Source organism: Hemibagrus wyckioides, linkage group LG25, assembly GCF_019097595.1.
Source record: "Hemibagrus wyckioides isolate EC202008001 linkage group LG25, SWU_Hwy_1.0, whole genome shotgun sequence".
NCBI lineage: Eukaryota > Metazoa > Chordata > Actinopteri > Siluriformes > Bagridae > Hemibagrus > Hemibagrus wyckioides.
In genome coordinates, this window is record NC_080734.1 from 20,600,329 (window position 1) to 20,613,863 (window position 13,535).

A 13,535-nucleotide genomic window follows, 5' to 3' on the forward strand; every position below is an offset into this window, starting at 1 on the left:
GAGCTTGAACTGTATTTACATATGATGACACTCGGTCAGTCAGTCAGTACTAACTTTTACACTATACACCCACTGGTCACTTGAATAGGAACACCTGTACACTTGCTCATTTATGCAGCTGTGACAGCAGCACAATTCAGGAAATCATGCAGAAAACTGATCTCTGTGTCTTTAACTGAGTTGTTGGTACCAGATGAGTGAGTATTTCAGAAACTGCTGATTTCCACACAGCAGTCTTTTGGTTTTGTAAAAATCAGCCATTATGTTATGAATGTACTGCTGTTCTCAGTTCTGCATTTACAGGCTGCTGAAGTTCATTTAACCAGTGACAATAGCAAGAAAGTGAGATGGAGAGCAGAAAAGAAAGAGAGTTTCTGTTTCTGATAACATTTGGTCATCAAATGGTTTGCAGTGAATAGCTACTCCAGATGGGCTGTCTCAGTTTAAAAAAAAAATCATCTCCTTAGACTGACACGTGTCAAGAGGGTGGGTGTAAAATAAAGAGAAGGTCTGTGAGGGAGAGAGGAGGAGACAGTGGTTTCCAGGACATGGACATGGAGATGGAGTCAGATTGTGTGACTGTATGCGTGTCACAAGAATGTGTTTTTCTATGTGATTTGGCGGCACTGAGAGCGTTCAGCATATAATACCACATATTCCCTCCAGTTTTCCATCTAGATCCACTGAATCTGTCGCACAATATTTGAGCAATTTTCACATTTGGCTATGATGTATAAAGGCTCATACTTTCCTTACAGTGACGTGGTCATGTGAAGACTATTTTATTGAGTTATTATAAAAGCATTATTATAGCACTGGGCCTAATCATAGGCACAGGGAATCATAGGGAAGTGGTAGCTTAGTGGTTAAAGTGTTACTACTGATCGGAAGGTTATGAGTTCAAATCCCAGGACCACCATGCTGCCACTGCTGGGCCCTTGAGTAAAGCCCTTAACCCTCAGTTGCTCAGTTCTATAATAAGATAAATGTAAGTTGCTCTGGATAAGGGCAGGTTGACTGGCTAATGCCGTAAGTGTAATGTAATGCATAAAACTGTTACAGGAATACACTGACAGACAGATAATCACCATCATTCACTTCTGTGTCTCTTTAGAAGTACACCAGTATTTTATACATGTTTACCTGGGATTTCACATACAGTGACTGTAAATAACATGTTATTGATGTGTCAGTGGAGAAATCTAGATAAATTATCTCCAGAGCACATGAAATCTGCTGGGTGTGTCGCTCTGTGTAATCAGCCAACACAACTGTGATCGAGTGTATGAATCAACAGTCTGGACGAGAAAGAAGTCAGCGCTAGCCTTTGCTTTATAACATTCTCTCTCTTCTTACATAGGATCATTGGGGTTCTGCTGTACAGAATGTACGATTATAAAGATGCCAAAACTTATCTTTATTTTATGTATTTTTCCTTGAAATAGACAGAGCACTTTATAGTCAACATCTTGAGCTCTTTGTCATGTTCCTCAAATCATTTCAGGGAGCATCATCCTGAAAGAGGTGCAGAAAGAGCCCGCTGCAGTGCACATTGTTGCCCTGAAGCAGTCTACTTGATCTGCAGCAGTGTTTAGGCAGATGGTTCATGTCACAGTAACGAATGCAGGACTCGAGGAACATTTCCAGCAGAACATTACTGAGAGCATCAAATGTCTTTTGATGGCTTGTCTTCTTCCCATAGTGCCACCTGGTGCCATCTCTTCCCCAGTGACACACACACACGGACATCCACATGATGTGAAAGAAAGCATGATTGATCAGACCAGGTCTTCTTCTTCCATAGCTCTATGGACCAGTTCTGATCCTCATGTGCCCATTGTAGGTGATTTCAGTGGTGTTTTGGGGTCAGCATGGTCACTCTGACTATACTGAGCTGCCCAGCTCCATACGCAGCAAGCTGTGATGCTCTGTGTGTTCTGACTGTTCTATCAGAGACAGCATTCACTTATTCAGTAATTTGTGCTCCAGTCACTCTTCTGTGGGTTCAGACCAGATGAGCTTGTCTTCACTCCCCATGTGCATCAGTGAGATGTAACTGTCTGTGAACCTGTAACTGGTTCACCACTTGTTCTTCCTTGGAGCACTTTTCTTAGGTACTAACCTAACCACACCTAACCTAACCACTGCTCACCACACAAGATCTGCTGTTTTGGAAATGTTCTTTTGTAAATCACAGTTTTGTTCTTGTCAAAGTCACTTAGATCCTTGCACTTGATCATTTTTCCTGCTTCCAACACATCAACTTCAAGAACTGTTGCTGTCTGACATATTACACCCCCACACTGCTGTAAAATGCTCTTTGTATAAATTGCACCTGGTGTCAATATGAAAACCTTTAATAATTTCACACATCGAGTAGCAGTCATTGTGGACGTGAAAGAGCTTTCTAAAGTTCTCAAAAAGGACACTTTTAATTAACATCTGAATGGAAAAAAGCTACAGAACAGTTCTCTACAATTAGTTCAATAATATATATGCAGCTGGAAAGTTCATGGAAACAATTGATTTTCCCCAGACAGGTGAAGTATGCAAGATTTCACAATGAAATGATAAGGAAGGTAAGTGAAAAGCCAACAGTTAATCGAAAAGAGCTGCAGGGTGACCTGAGAACAGCAGGAACATCTGTTACACAGAGAACAATAAGCATCACAATCATCTCCATTCCTACTCCTTACTTTAAACGTCTCTGCTGAAAAAGATGCAGAGATGCACATCTAAAAGCACAATACTCTGTCCAGATGTACCAATAACAATAACTCTCTGACAATAATTCAACTCGTGATGTTCAGAGAAAGAAGGTTTGGAAATAAAGTAATGATGTAGTGCTGCGTCTCTGCAGATGGCACTGGGTCATTATACTACAGTGAACAAAACATGGACAGAGCGATATACAGAGACATGTTAGAGGAGACTTATTTCGAAGAGGCATATTTCTCTTCACTGTATATTGTGCAGCTTTTAAAATAATTAGAATCAAATGATTTTTTCTTATATCATAATATGGACCTGTGATATTTCTTACAATGTCTAGGATTATTTAGCGACCCTGAAACTGTATTAAAATGTTAGATTGAAACAGCTGGAATTTAGTCTTATAATACTTTATATCTGTTTTACTGCTTTTACAGAACTAGTTGCCTATGATGAGGTGATTAGTGTTACAGGGACAGTTTTCTCACCATATTAATGTTAGTCATATGAACACTGATTTACTGCTTCACTGCTTTGTAGATAAATAGATAAATAATTGTCAATATACTGAATATAATGTAGTAGATGCATTTGCAGTACAGTTTTCTCCCTTGCATAACAGAAATGGGACGCTGTAATTAGAAACTATTTCCTGAGATTAGTCCAAGTAGTTGCAAGTTTGTCAGGGGATTTTGTATGCAGCCAGAGCAACTCTGAGAACTCCTGAACCTTTAAACTTAGTAGATTTGGTATGTTATGGTGAGAGCCAAGGGCATTACCTCATCATCTATGCTGATAATGATTTTTACTAAGTTAAAACTAAACACTTATATGTGTTATATCTTTATTGTCAGGAATTCAGAAGCTAAATGATAGGAGATCTCTTTAAAAAAAAATGTGGAAAAAAGCCCCCTCTGGAGTACTGGGACAGAATTTTCGCTATACATTGAAGAAATTTGGGTTGGAGATCAAAAGAGCAGATGATCAGTTCATGATCTTTACATCTGGATGTGTTCATGAGGACCAGGACCTAATTCATATAGTACTACTGAATAAAAGGAATATGACATAAATATAACACAATGTGTCTGGCTGCATGTGGAAAAAGATTCTTTTGGTCTGATGAGACAAAAATTGAAGTCTTTGGTCAGAACAAGCACCAGCACATCACCTGGGCACATGACAACGATACTAGGCACACAGTGGCCCCGCTAATGTCCAGAATTAAAAGCCTCCAAACATCTGTGGAGAGACCTGAAGATGGGAGTTCACAGATAATCCAAACTGATGGAGCTTGAGAGGATCAACCATGAAGACTATTCAGATAAATTGACAAAATCCAGGTGTAACTGCTGCCACTTATTAAATAAAGAGTCTATGTATAATATATAGTGTTTTTAATTCATTTCCAAAACATGTTTTCACTTTGTCGTTATGGGCAATTAAGTTTTGATTGATGGGTAAAACTGGCAACTACATCACTCATAATCAAATCCACAAGACAATAAAGAGGTCTGAATGCGTTCTGAATCTACAGTGTCAAGGCAAGTGTGCTCAAGTTTAGCTTCAGAGTGTTGTGTGACTCTGGTGTTATGTTCCTGAGTGATGTAAAGCCAGCTGTGCAATCTGGCTACAGTTTGTGTGTGTGTGTATGTGTGTGTATGTGTGTGTATGTGTGTGTGTGTGTGTGTGTGCTCCTTATAATGTTATGTAATTATTCAGGTGTTGCATAGCAAAACAAATTGTTGAAGCCATGAATAAGGTGTAGTAATTTGGCCAGTGGACTTATCTGCATATTTGACTGCTACACTAATGAAGTTATAATTTTGTAGAAGCCATTTGGATGGTAATTGTGATGAATTTCCAAATAATACATTGTATATTCTATACAAAGGCAATTAAAGGATACAGAAACTCCATTCTCTTTGGCCAGGACTGTATCATAAGGTGTAAATCAGAGCAGTAATAATGGTAATTACTCTGATCCTAGTGAATGATTTCCTGGTAAAACTCTAGGTTGACTTTTTTTTTTAAAGCGTAATTGTTCATAAAACTCTGTAGTTGTGCTATTTTCTTTCTCTTCTTAATCCAAAACAGCTGATTTGTTCCATTATAGTCTTTTCTAAATGTGTGTGTGTGTGTGTCACCATCCTAGTTATTCTGTGATTAATGCTTAGGAGTCTAGAGTGTACTTAATGGTATAGGCTGTATAATATAAGGGCTGCTTTGTGTGTTATTCTCTATCCCTGTCCTGGTGTTTCTCTGTCCTTCTGGTTTTGTCTTTTGCCTGTTTTCCCCCTGAAATGTACACAGGGTCAGAAATTTCTGCTCCAACGTGGCAGATGACACACACATGCAAGCACACATGCAAGGCAGCTCTATGAAAACCACCCACAGCAGCTCAGTGTCACAGGGATGGAGAGAGAAAGCTGATTGTTTCCCTGTAGACGTCAGGAACTGCATATCCGATCTGTATCGTCTCTGTTAAAACATTTAGCCTTTGCTCTTGTCTTTGACTCATTGACCACTGATTCATTGTCATGAGTGATTTGTTTAAGTATTAGTTTTGTGTCTTGTCTGACCTGGTTGAATGAAGGTGCAGGATTGGTTAGATGTTATAAACAATGCTGTTTGTCTGTCACCCCTTAGTTTCTGAGGTTAGTTTGATCCAAATAAGTTTTTAATGATAGATTTATCTTTGACCATCAAAGTTGAGAAAGGGTTTTAGTGAGAAAGTCTGGCAGTTGCAGTGTAATGTGCATGCAGATCATGTAATATCAGATGACAAATTGTGCAGTGTCCCAAAAAAAGAGGGTGAAATTACTTCCCTGTGTGGACATATTTCAGGGAAAATCAACCCTGATGTTCAAGGATTTCAGAGGATTAAACTCACAGTAGTGTTATATAATGACAAACAAAAAGGACTGTTAAAACTGTCACTGTCGGTCTATAGAATGCAGCACTTTTCATGGGTTTAGGTTCTGCATGAGTAGAGGACCTAAAAAAAATTTAGGCTTAGATTTTCACATTTAACTAAATGGACAGGTGTGTGTCCACTGAAAGGACAGACATGGATAGATAGATACTTTATTCATCCCAAAGGGAAATTCACAGTTTCCAGCAGTATCCACAAACACAAGTAATAGATAAAATAGGAAGGAATATAACAAAAATACTAAAATACCCAAATTAGGGTACAAAAATATAACAAAAAAATATATCAAATAATAAAAAATATAAAATATTACAAAATATAGCAGAAAAATACTAAATACAGAGATTTAGGAATAAATATGGAGAATGAGATGAAAAACAAGATAAGACATGTAACACACAGGAGATTTGCTAACCGCTGAAAGTGCATAACATGGAACTTAACTACTTAGACACTTGGTAGACTGGAAGCTGGTCTATAAAAATAAAAATCCAATAGTACTAAACATGAATAAAAGTGCTGTTATAATTTGTTAGACTGTTTACAGTCCATGATTAAAGATACAGTCTGGTTATGATTAAAGAATAGATTTACTGCAACAGTGTTCTTCTTGTAACAGTAGAAAGCATGACCTCGTGTAATCAGTGGCAATGAAAAGAAGAGGACGCTTCTCTCCTCAGACAAGAAAGGGACAATACTAACCCCTCTTAACCTGAAATAATTGAATAATTCAGACATGCTACAAAAGGCTCTAAATAGCAAGACAGTACATGCAGGCATTGTATTTTTTCGTGGTGTTTGCAGACACATTGTTTTCATTAGACAACCAACACACAGGAAGGGCTCTAGCAGGCTTCACCTACGATGACTAGTCTGAAGCAACATTTTACTCAATCTGATTTTTTTTCGCAGTCCAAATCCATTGACACATTTATTGCTTTTATTGCAGGGTGTGCCATCAAACCTCCCTACTCCACAAATCTGTTCATGGCTAAAGTATGGCCCCTTGACCTCTGCTTACCCAAACATTTGGTTTGTTCCCAGGCTCTGTCCATGGCAAAGATCTTCAGCTTAGGGACGTTTTATGTCATGCTTTCTCAGGGGATGGCATGCAAACAAACCAAATGGGGATCCAAACAGCTTAATTATGGCCATGCTGAGGGGAAACTTTTACAGAGGCCAGTTTGTCAGGGCAAATCAGGCCATAGCTTTCTGTCTCTCTCTCTCTGTGTCTCTCTCTACCACGCTGTAGTGTGTGTGAGTGTGTGTGTATATATATATATATATATATATATATATATTTTTTGCCCATAGTATGTGATTGCGTGAGTGAATGTGTGTGTGTGTGCCCTTCCATTGCCATTGGTTGGCACTCCGGTGTATCCTGCCTTGATGCCTGATGACACCTGAGATAGGCACACACTCACTCACTCACTCACTCACTCACTCACTCACTCACTCACTCACTCACTCACTCCCTGTGACCCGAGGATAGATCGGATAAGTGGTACAGATAATGATATGAAAAAAAAAATATATATATATATATATATATATATATATATATATATACGAAGATCTCAGCATTTGGTGCCTGAACAGCAAACATCTAGCCATATCGCACTTTGGTATGGAAACACCCATGATGTTACGCACACAGGTGTAGATCCTTAATACTCACATTTCCCCGCTCTGTCCATTCAAACCAGTGCTGGAACATACCCTCCACCATTGTGAATTTACAAAAATCCCAGTTAAAAATGGCAGATGCACCAGTAAACAGTATGTAGAATATAAAGGGAGCGCCAGCTCTGCAATGCTCAGCAGCAAATGTTAATCACAAGCTCTTCTAACCATCCAGCCAGCAGAACCCACAAGAATGTGGAACACTTTATGGGAAGTGACTTGAAGTGACTTGAATTGAGATTTCAGTAGGTTAATTTAATAATCACAGATTGCAGTTGTTTCAAGTAATTATATAACCCTAGAATAAAGAGGAGCAAAGAACTCTCTATTGGCAGAAAAATGTAATCTTTTATTTTATTTTGTTCTGTTTTCCAGTTCAGCGTATCCCGACGGCAGCAGCGGATGATAAAGAACAGAGAGTCTGCATCTTTATCACGGAAGAAGAAGAAAGAGTACTTGCTGACCTTGGAGGCCCGTCTGAAGGTTGCTCTGTGTGAGAACGAGAAACTGAAAAATGAAAATGGGACATTAAAAAGGCAACTGGAGGGTCTGATGAGTGAAGTAGGTCCTGCAATATGTATATATTCACACACATACTGTACATAAACACTCACCACCTACAATTATAGAATCATAAGGATGCGGGTATAGAGCTTCTGTTAATGTTCATATCAATATCAGAATGGGGTAAAAGTCCCACACAACAGTCTCTAGAGTTTACACAGAATGGTGTGAAAAACAAAAAGCATTCAGTGAGAATTGTTCAATTGAGAATTGTTCAAGCTGGTATGAAGAATCCTCAGAGGAATCATGGGCACAGACTCACCCAAACTGGACAGTCTTCAACGGTCTAGATTGTGCCCATGATAACCTCAGATTCCTCTTTTTGGCTGACAGGAGTGGAATTTGATGTGGTCTTTTGCTGGTGTAGCTCTTTCACCTTAATGTTTGATGTGTTGTGCGTGCTGAGATGCTTTTCTGTTCAACACGGTTATAAAGAATGATTATTTGGAGTTACTATGAACTTCCTGTCAGTTCAGACCAGTCTGGTCATTCTCCTCTGACCTCTTTCACCAGCAAGACTTTGTTGATGAGACCTGTCACTTCTATAGTCTCAACAACAACTGTTCTATCAGTTCTGTCATTAAATGTTTAGTTTAATGTTCAGTATTAAAAGGCATTTCACTTTTCTAAAATCAAGTCAACATTTGCAGTTTCATGGCAAAATACAGCATGAAGAAGGAAGTGACAGCTAGCTACTCTTATAAACAACAAACTTCAGAAATGTATGCAAATAGTGTAATAGATCTTAATTCTGACAGTTTCTTAACCATATTCACAGATTGGTGGCCTTCCTGTATAAAGCAGTCTTAAAGCAATTTCCTGTGCTTGGATCATACACTTATGTGCTGTGTATCTCCTCTGTTCTTGTATTTAGAACACCATTCTGAAGGCAACTGCTCCAAAGAGACGGGCCGTGTGTCTCATGGTGGTCCTGGTTTTCTTGGCAATCAACATTGTGCCAATGAGGTAAGCTAGTAATAGATCAGACCCTAGGCTAGGAAATTGTTAAAAATTCTCTTTGTTATAAGGGTTTGTATTTGGCTATTCAGTTCAATTCAATTTATTTTGTATAGCACCTTTCACAATGAACGTTGTCTCAAAGCAGCTTTACAAAAGAAGAGAAATAGAGAAAGGAGATGGGAAAAATGAAAATAAAAAATAACTAAATAACTAGAAATAAAAATAAATTATTAAATTAAATTATTAAACTATTTTACCAGGGGTAGATACAGTGGTCATACTGGAAACTGGCAAACACTGGGAGTGGGGTGTGTAGCTCGATCGAGAGAGAGAGAGAGAGAGATATTAAGTATGATTCTGATCATGTGATGTTTAAGACAATGTAGATTATGTGTAAAGTGCAGGCAGGGACTCCGGCAAGACTAGCTATGACATCATAACTAAAAGGGAGAGCCAGAAGGTGACGGACATGAAGGCTTCCCGGGACATAAAGCGTCCAACCACTTCACAGTCAGTGACCTGTGTGACCATGTGAGAGTGGTAAGGTGACAGCATCCAAACATCCCAGTACACCAAACACTCTATGACCATGAACCTTCCAGATCTGCTCCTTTACCTAAGAAAACTGTATATTAAAAGCTCGACTAAACAAATGTGTCTTCAGCCTAGACTTAAACACTGAGACTGTGTCTGAATCCCCAACACTAATTGGAAGGCTGTTCCATAACTGTGGGGCTTTGAAGGAAAAAGCTCTGCCCCCATGGCTAGTGTGCTACATGACCAGAAATTTGGCGGTCAGTATACTACATGCCCGTAAGGTATACAGGCTCAAGGACAAAGTGTTTACCTTATTGTCATGAGTTTGAACCCTGATAATAGCACTGCCAGCTGGGGCCAGGAAAAAAACAAGAATTTGTTCACCATGATCTGTGTATTTGTGTTTACCATTTAAATCCTAGCCAATATATGCTTTCAGCTTGGTTCAATTGAGAGAACAAGTAGTGTACAAAAGCTACTCCGGGCTAAACTGTATTAAAAAATGTGTAAAACCTGACTATATTTATAAAACCCACACTTCTGGTGGCCTTCAGTAAACTAATAGTGAGTAGACTTGTAGTTAGTAGTCAGGTTGCTGCTGATATGAAAGGATCAGGGTTTGTGGTTTTTCCCCCAGTAATTTCAGTGTTTAACCATAGAGTGTTCTGAAAATGTGTAGCTCTTCAATGTGTTTGTAGGCAGCACTCATGCACATGTTTGGGTGGAGGTGCTTTGGCTTGAGGACAAATCTTTAATGTCATCGAAAACACATAATGCAGCCTTATTAGGGCCCAAGCACTAGCAGTGCGGAGGGCCCTCTTGTTCTTCTAAAGATTTTTTTTCTTTTTTTTTTTTCTTTCAATCACCCGGGCACCTTTGGGGGTCTTAACATGCTCAAAAAATGAAAATCAGCAGACAGGTTGGAATCTGCGGCCATTAGGACGTCACCGTGGCTCGGCCCTGGGCGTGGCATACACCTGTCACAGCACCCCCTGGAAAATCTTGCTGCATAGCTGATACACACTTGCACGTATTGGTCCAACTTGGTCCACACTTAGATCTCATTGAACTGAACAACTTTCACACTGCATGCCATTAAGTCTAATCCACAGGAAGTGAGTTATTTTGATTTGTTTGCAAAACGCACCCAATGGAATTTGAAATACTCCTCCTAGGGAATTGATACAACCACCGCCAAACCCAGGCTAAAATGATCTCAAGACATTGATAATGCAAAATTGCTGAGGGATTTTTGATATCTCAAACGGTTCAGCTGTGAGATGCGCTTAAACTTATGGCGAATAAAACGAAACAGGAAGTAGCTAACTAAGTAGTACTACTACTAAGTAGTAACTTCTGTGTACATTAAGTGATCTACATGAAACCTTAGGATTATGTTAAGCATAGAAAGCTGATCACACGGACATGACTACTGTGAGTCTCAGTTATAGCGCCACCAACTAATGTTCCAAAATATTTCCCATAGAGAGTGTAAATGTTTATGAGAAAGGCCAGTGTGGCTGGTCCCCGGGCGTGGCACAGGGCTGTCACAGCACCCCTGGAACTTTGTCAGAAATATAGCTGCACAGCTCATATTCACAGACCCGGTATACATTTAGATCTCATTGAGCTAAATGATGTTCATCCACCCGTCATGGGATCTGCTTAACAGGAAGTCAGTTATTTTGGGATGTTTGAAAAATGCACCCATTAGAATTTGATATATATATGTATATATATGGGATTGTATGATTTTGACCAAACAGGGTCCAATATGATCTGAAGACATTGAGGATCTAAAATTATGAAGGGATTCTTGATATCTCAAACGGTTCAGCCGTGAGGAGCCCTTAAACTTATGGCAAATAAAAGGAAACAGGAAGTGGCTAATAACTTCGGTGTATATTGACTGATGTACATCAAACCTCAACTTTATGTTAAGAGCAGAAAGCTGATCATATGGACATGACTACTGTGAGTCTCAGTCATAGCGCCACCAACTGGCAGCAGGAAGTGTGTCACTTTTAGGAATCTATTGTTTTGTCCCTTACTTTCACATGATTTGGTTGAAAATCAGTCAGAATAATGTCAGGACATGGCTGATGTGAAACTGTGAAGGAATTTGTGATATTGTCAATGATGTTGCTATGATGAGGATTTAAATAAGTACATAACAGAAGAAAATTAATGTTCTTGTATCTTAACAGTGGAAAGTCCTAATGTTTCAAAACATTTTACATAGAACGAACAACTGGTTGTGAGTAAGTTTGCTTAGTTTCATGATTTTGTGATGCTCGCACGGCTCACAACAAATTTTTACATTTATCAGTCTATTGACTAGACATGGTTTTGGCCTGACTCCTGCAGTACTAGACTATGTCCACTAGAAACTCTTTCCACTTTATTTTTATTTTTTTAAATATGGCATGTTCACAATTTATATATACAGAGTCAACCAAAAATGTATATATACTTAAAATGTAAATATATAAAATATATTTAAAATATACTTAAAAAAAACATAAAATGTATATACACTTCAGGGAAAGAAAAACAGTATGATTTATATTATATTAGTAAATTTTTCTTTTCCTGAAATGTGTATATATTTTTCTGGGTGACTCTCTCTCTCTCTCTACATATATATATATATATATATATAGAGAGAGAGAGAGAGAGAGAGAGAGAGAGAGTCACCCAGAAAAATATATACACATTTCAACAATGAAACTGAAACGCCTGGTTTTAGACCACAATAATTCATTAGTATGGTGTAGGGCCTCCTTTTGCGGCCAAGACATACGTCTTGGGAATGACAGATACAAGTCCTGCACAGTGGCCAGAGGGATTTTGAGCCATTCTTCTTGCAGAATAGTGGCCAGGTCACTACGTGATGCTGGTGGAGGAAAACGTTTCCTGACTCGCTCCTCCAAAACACCCCACAGTGGCTCAATAATATTTAGATCTGGTGACTGTGCAGGCCATGGGAGATGTTCAACTTCACTTTCATCTTCATCAAACCACTCTGTCACCAGTCTTGCTGTGTGTATTGGTGCATTATCATCCTGATACACGGCACCGCCTTCAGGATACAATGTTTGAACCATTGGGTGCACATGGTCCTCCAGAATGGTTCGGTAGTCCTTGGCAGTGACGCGCCCATCTAGCACAAGTATTGGGCCTAGGGAATGCCATGATATTGCAGCCCAAACCATCACTGATCCACCCCCATGCTTCACTCTGGGCATGCAACAGTCTGGGTGGTACGCTTCTTTGGGGCTTCACCACACCGTAACTCTCCCGGATGTAGGAAAGACAGTGAAGGTGGACTCATCAGAGAACAATACATGTTTCACATTGTCCACAGCCCAAGATTTTCACTGCTGGCACCATTGAAACCGACGTTTGGCATTGGCACGAGTGACCAAAGGTTTGGCTGTAGCAGCCCGGCCATGTACATTGACCCTGTGGAGCTCCCGACGGACAGTTTTGGTGGAAACAGGAGAGTTGAGGTGCACATTTAATTCTGCAGTGAGTTGGGCAGCTGTGGTTTTATGTTTTTTGGATACAATCCTGTTGGATGTGGTTCGTCCTTCTTGGTGGTATGCTGACATTACCCTGGATACCGTGGCTCATGATACATCACAAAGACTTGCTGTCTTAGTCACAGATGCACCAGCGAGATGTGCACCAACGATTTGTCCTCTTTTGAACTCTGATATGTCTCCCATAATGTTGTGTGCATTGCAATATTTTAAGCAAAACTGTGCTATTACTCTGCTAATTAAACCTTCACACTCTGCTCTTACTGGTGGAATGTGCAATCAATGAAGATTGGCCACCAGGCTGGTCAAATTTAGCCATGAAACCTCCAACACTAAATTGGCCAGTGTTTCAGTTTCATTGTCCAACCCCTGTAGTAATATAGTTTAGAGGGAGAGTCATTGTCCTTTTTGACATCAGTGGACATTGCTGTGATCACTTTCATTAGACCCAAATTGTCACCCTTTTGGTATTTCCCTGTTAAATGCATGTACCCACTGGTCTGGTGCGCCAGGGCGGCTATGGCACCGTTGCTTGGGCCCAATCATCGTTGCTTGCAACTATATTTTTAAATTGATTTCTGTGATTTTGTTTTTCT

At 39.4% G+C, this 13,535-nt stretch overlaps 1 protein-coding gene across 2 annotated transcripts in view; it reads left to right on the top strand.

Annotated features, from left to right (window-relative positions):
* atf6 (activating transcription factor 6) overlaps positions 1 to 13,535 on the top strand; it is a 40,270-nt gene that overhangs the window by 18,138 nt on the left and 8,597 nt on the right. For both annotated transcript variants that reach the window (XM_058378736.1, XM_058378737.1), the window contains exons 8-9: positions 7,709 to 7,894; positions 8,772 to 8,863. In XM_058378736.1, the coding sequence (XP_058234719.1) occupies positions 7,709 to 7,894; positions 8,772 to 8,863 (278 nt within the window). The remainder of the gene's footprint in view (positions 1 to 7,708; positions 7,895 to 8,771; positions 8,864 to 13,535) is intronic.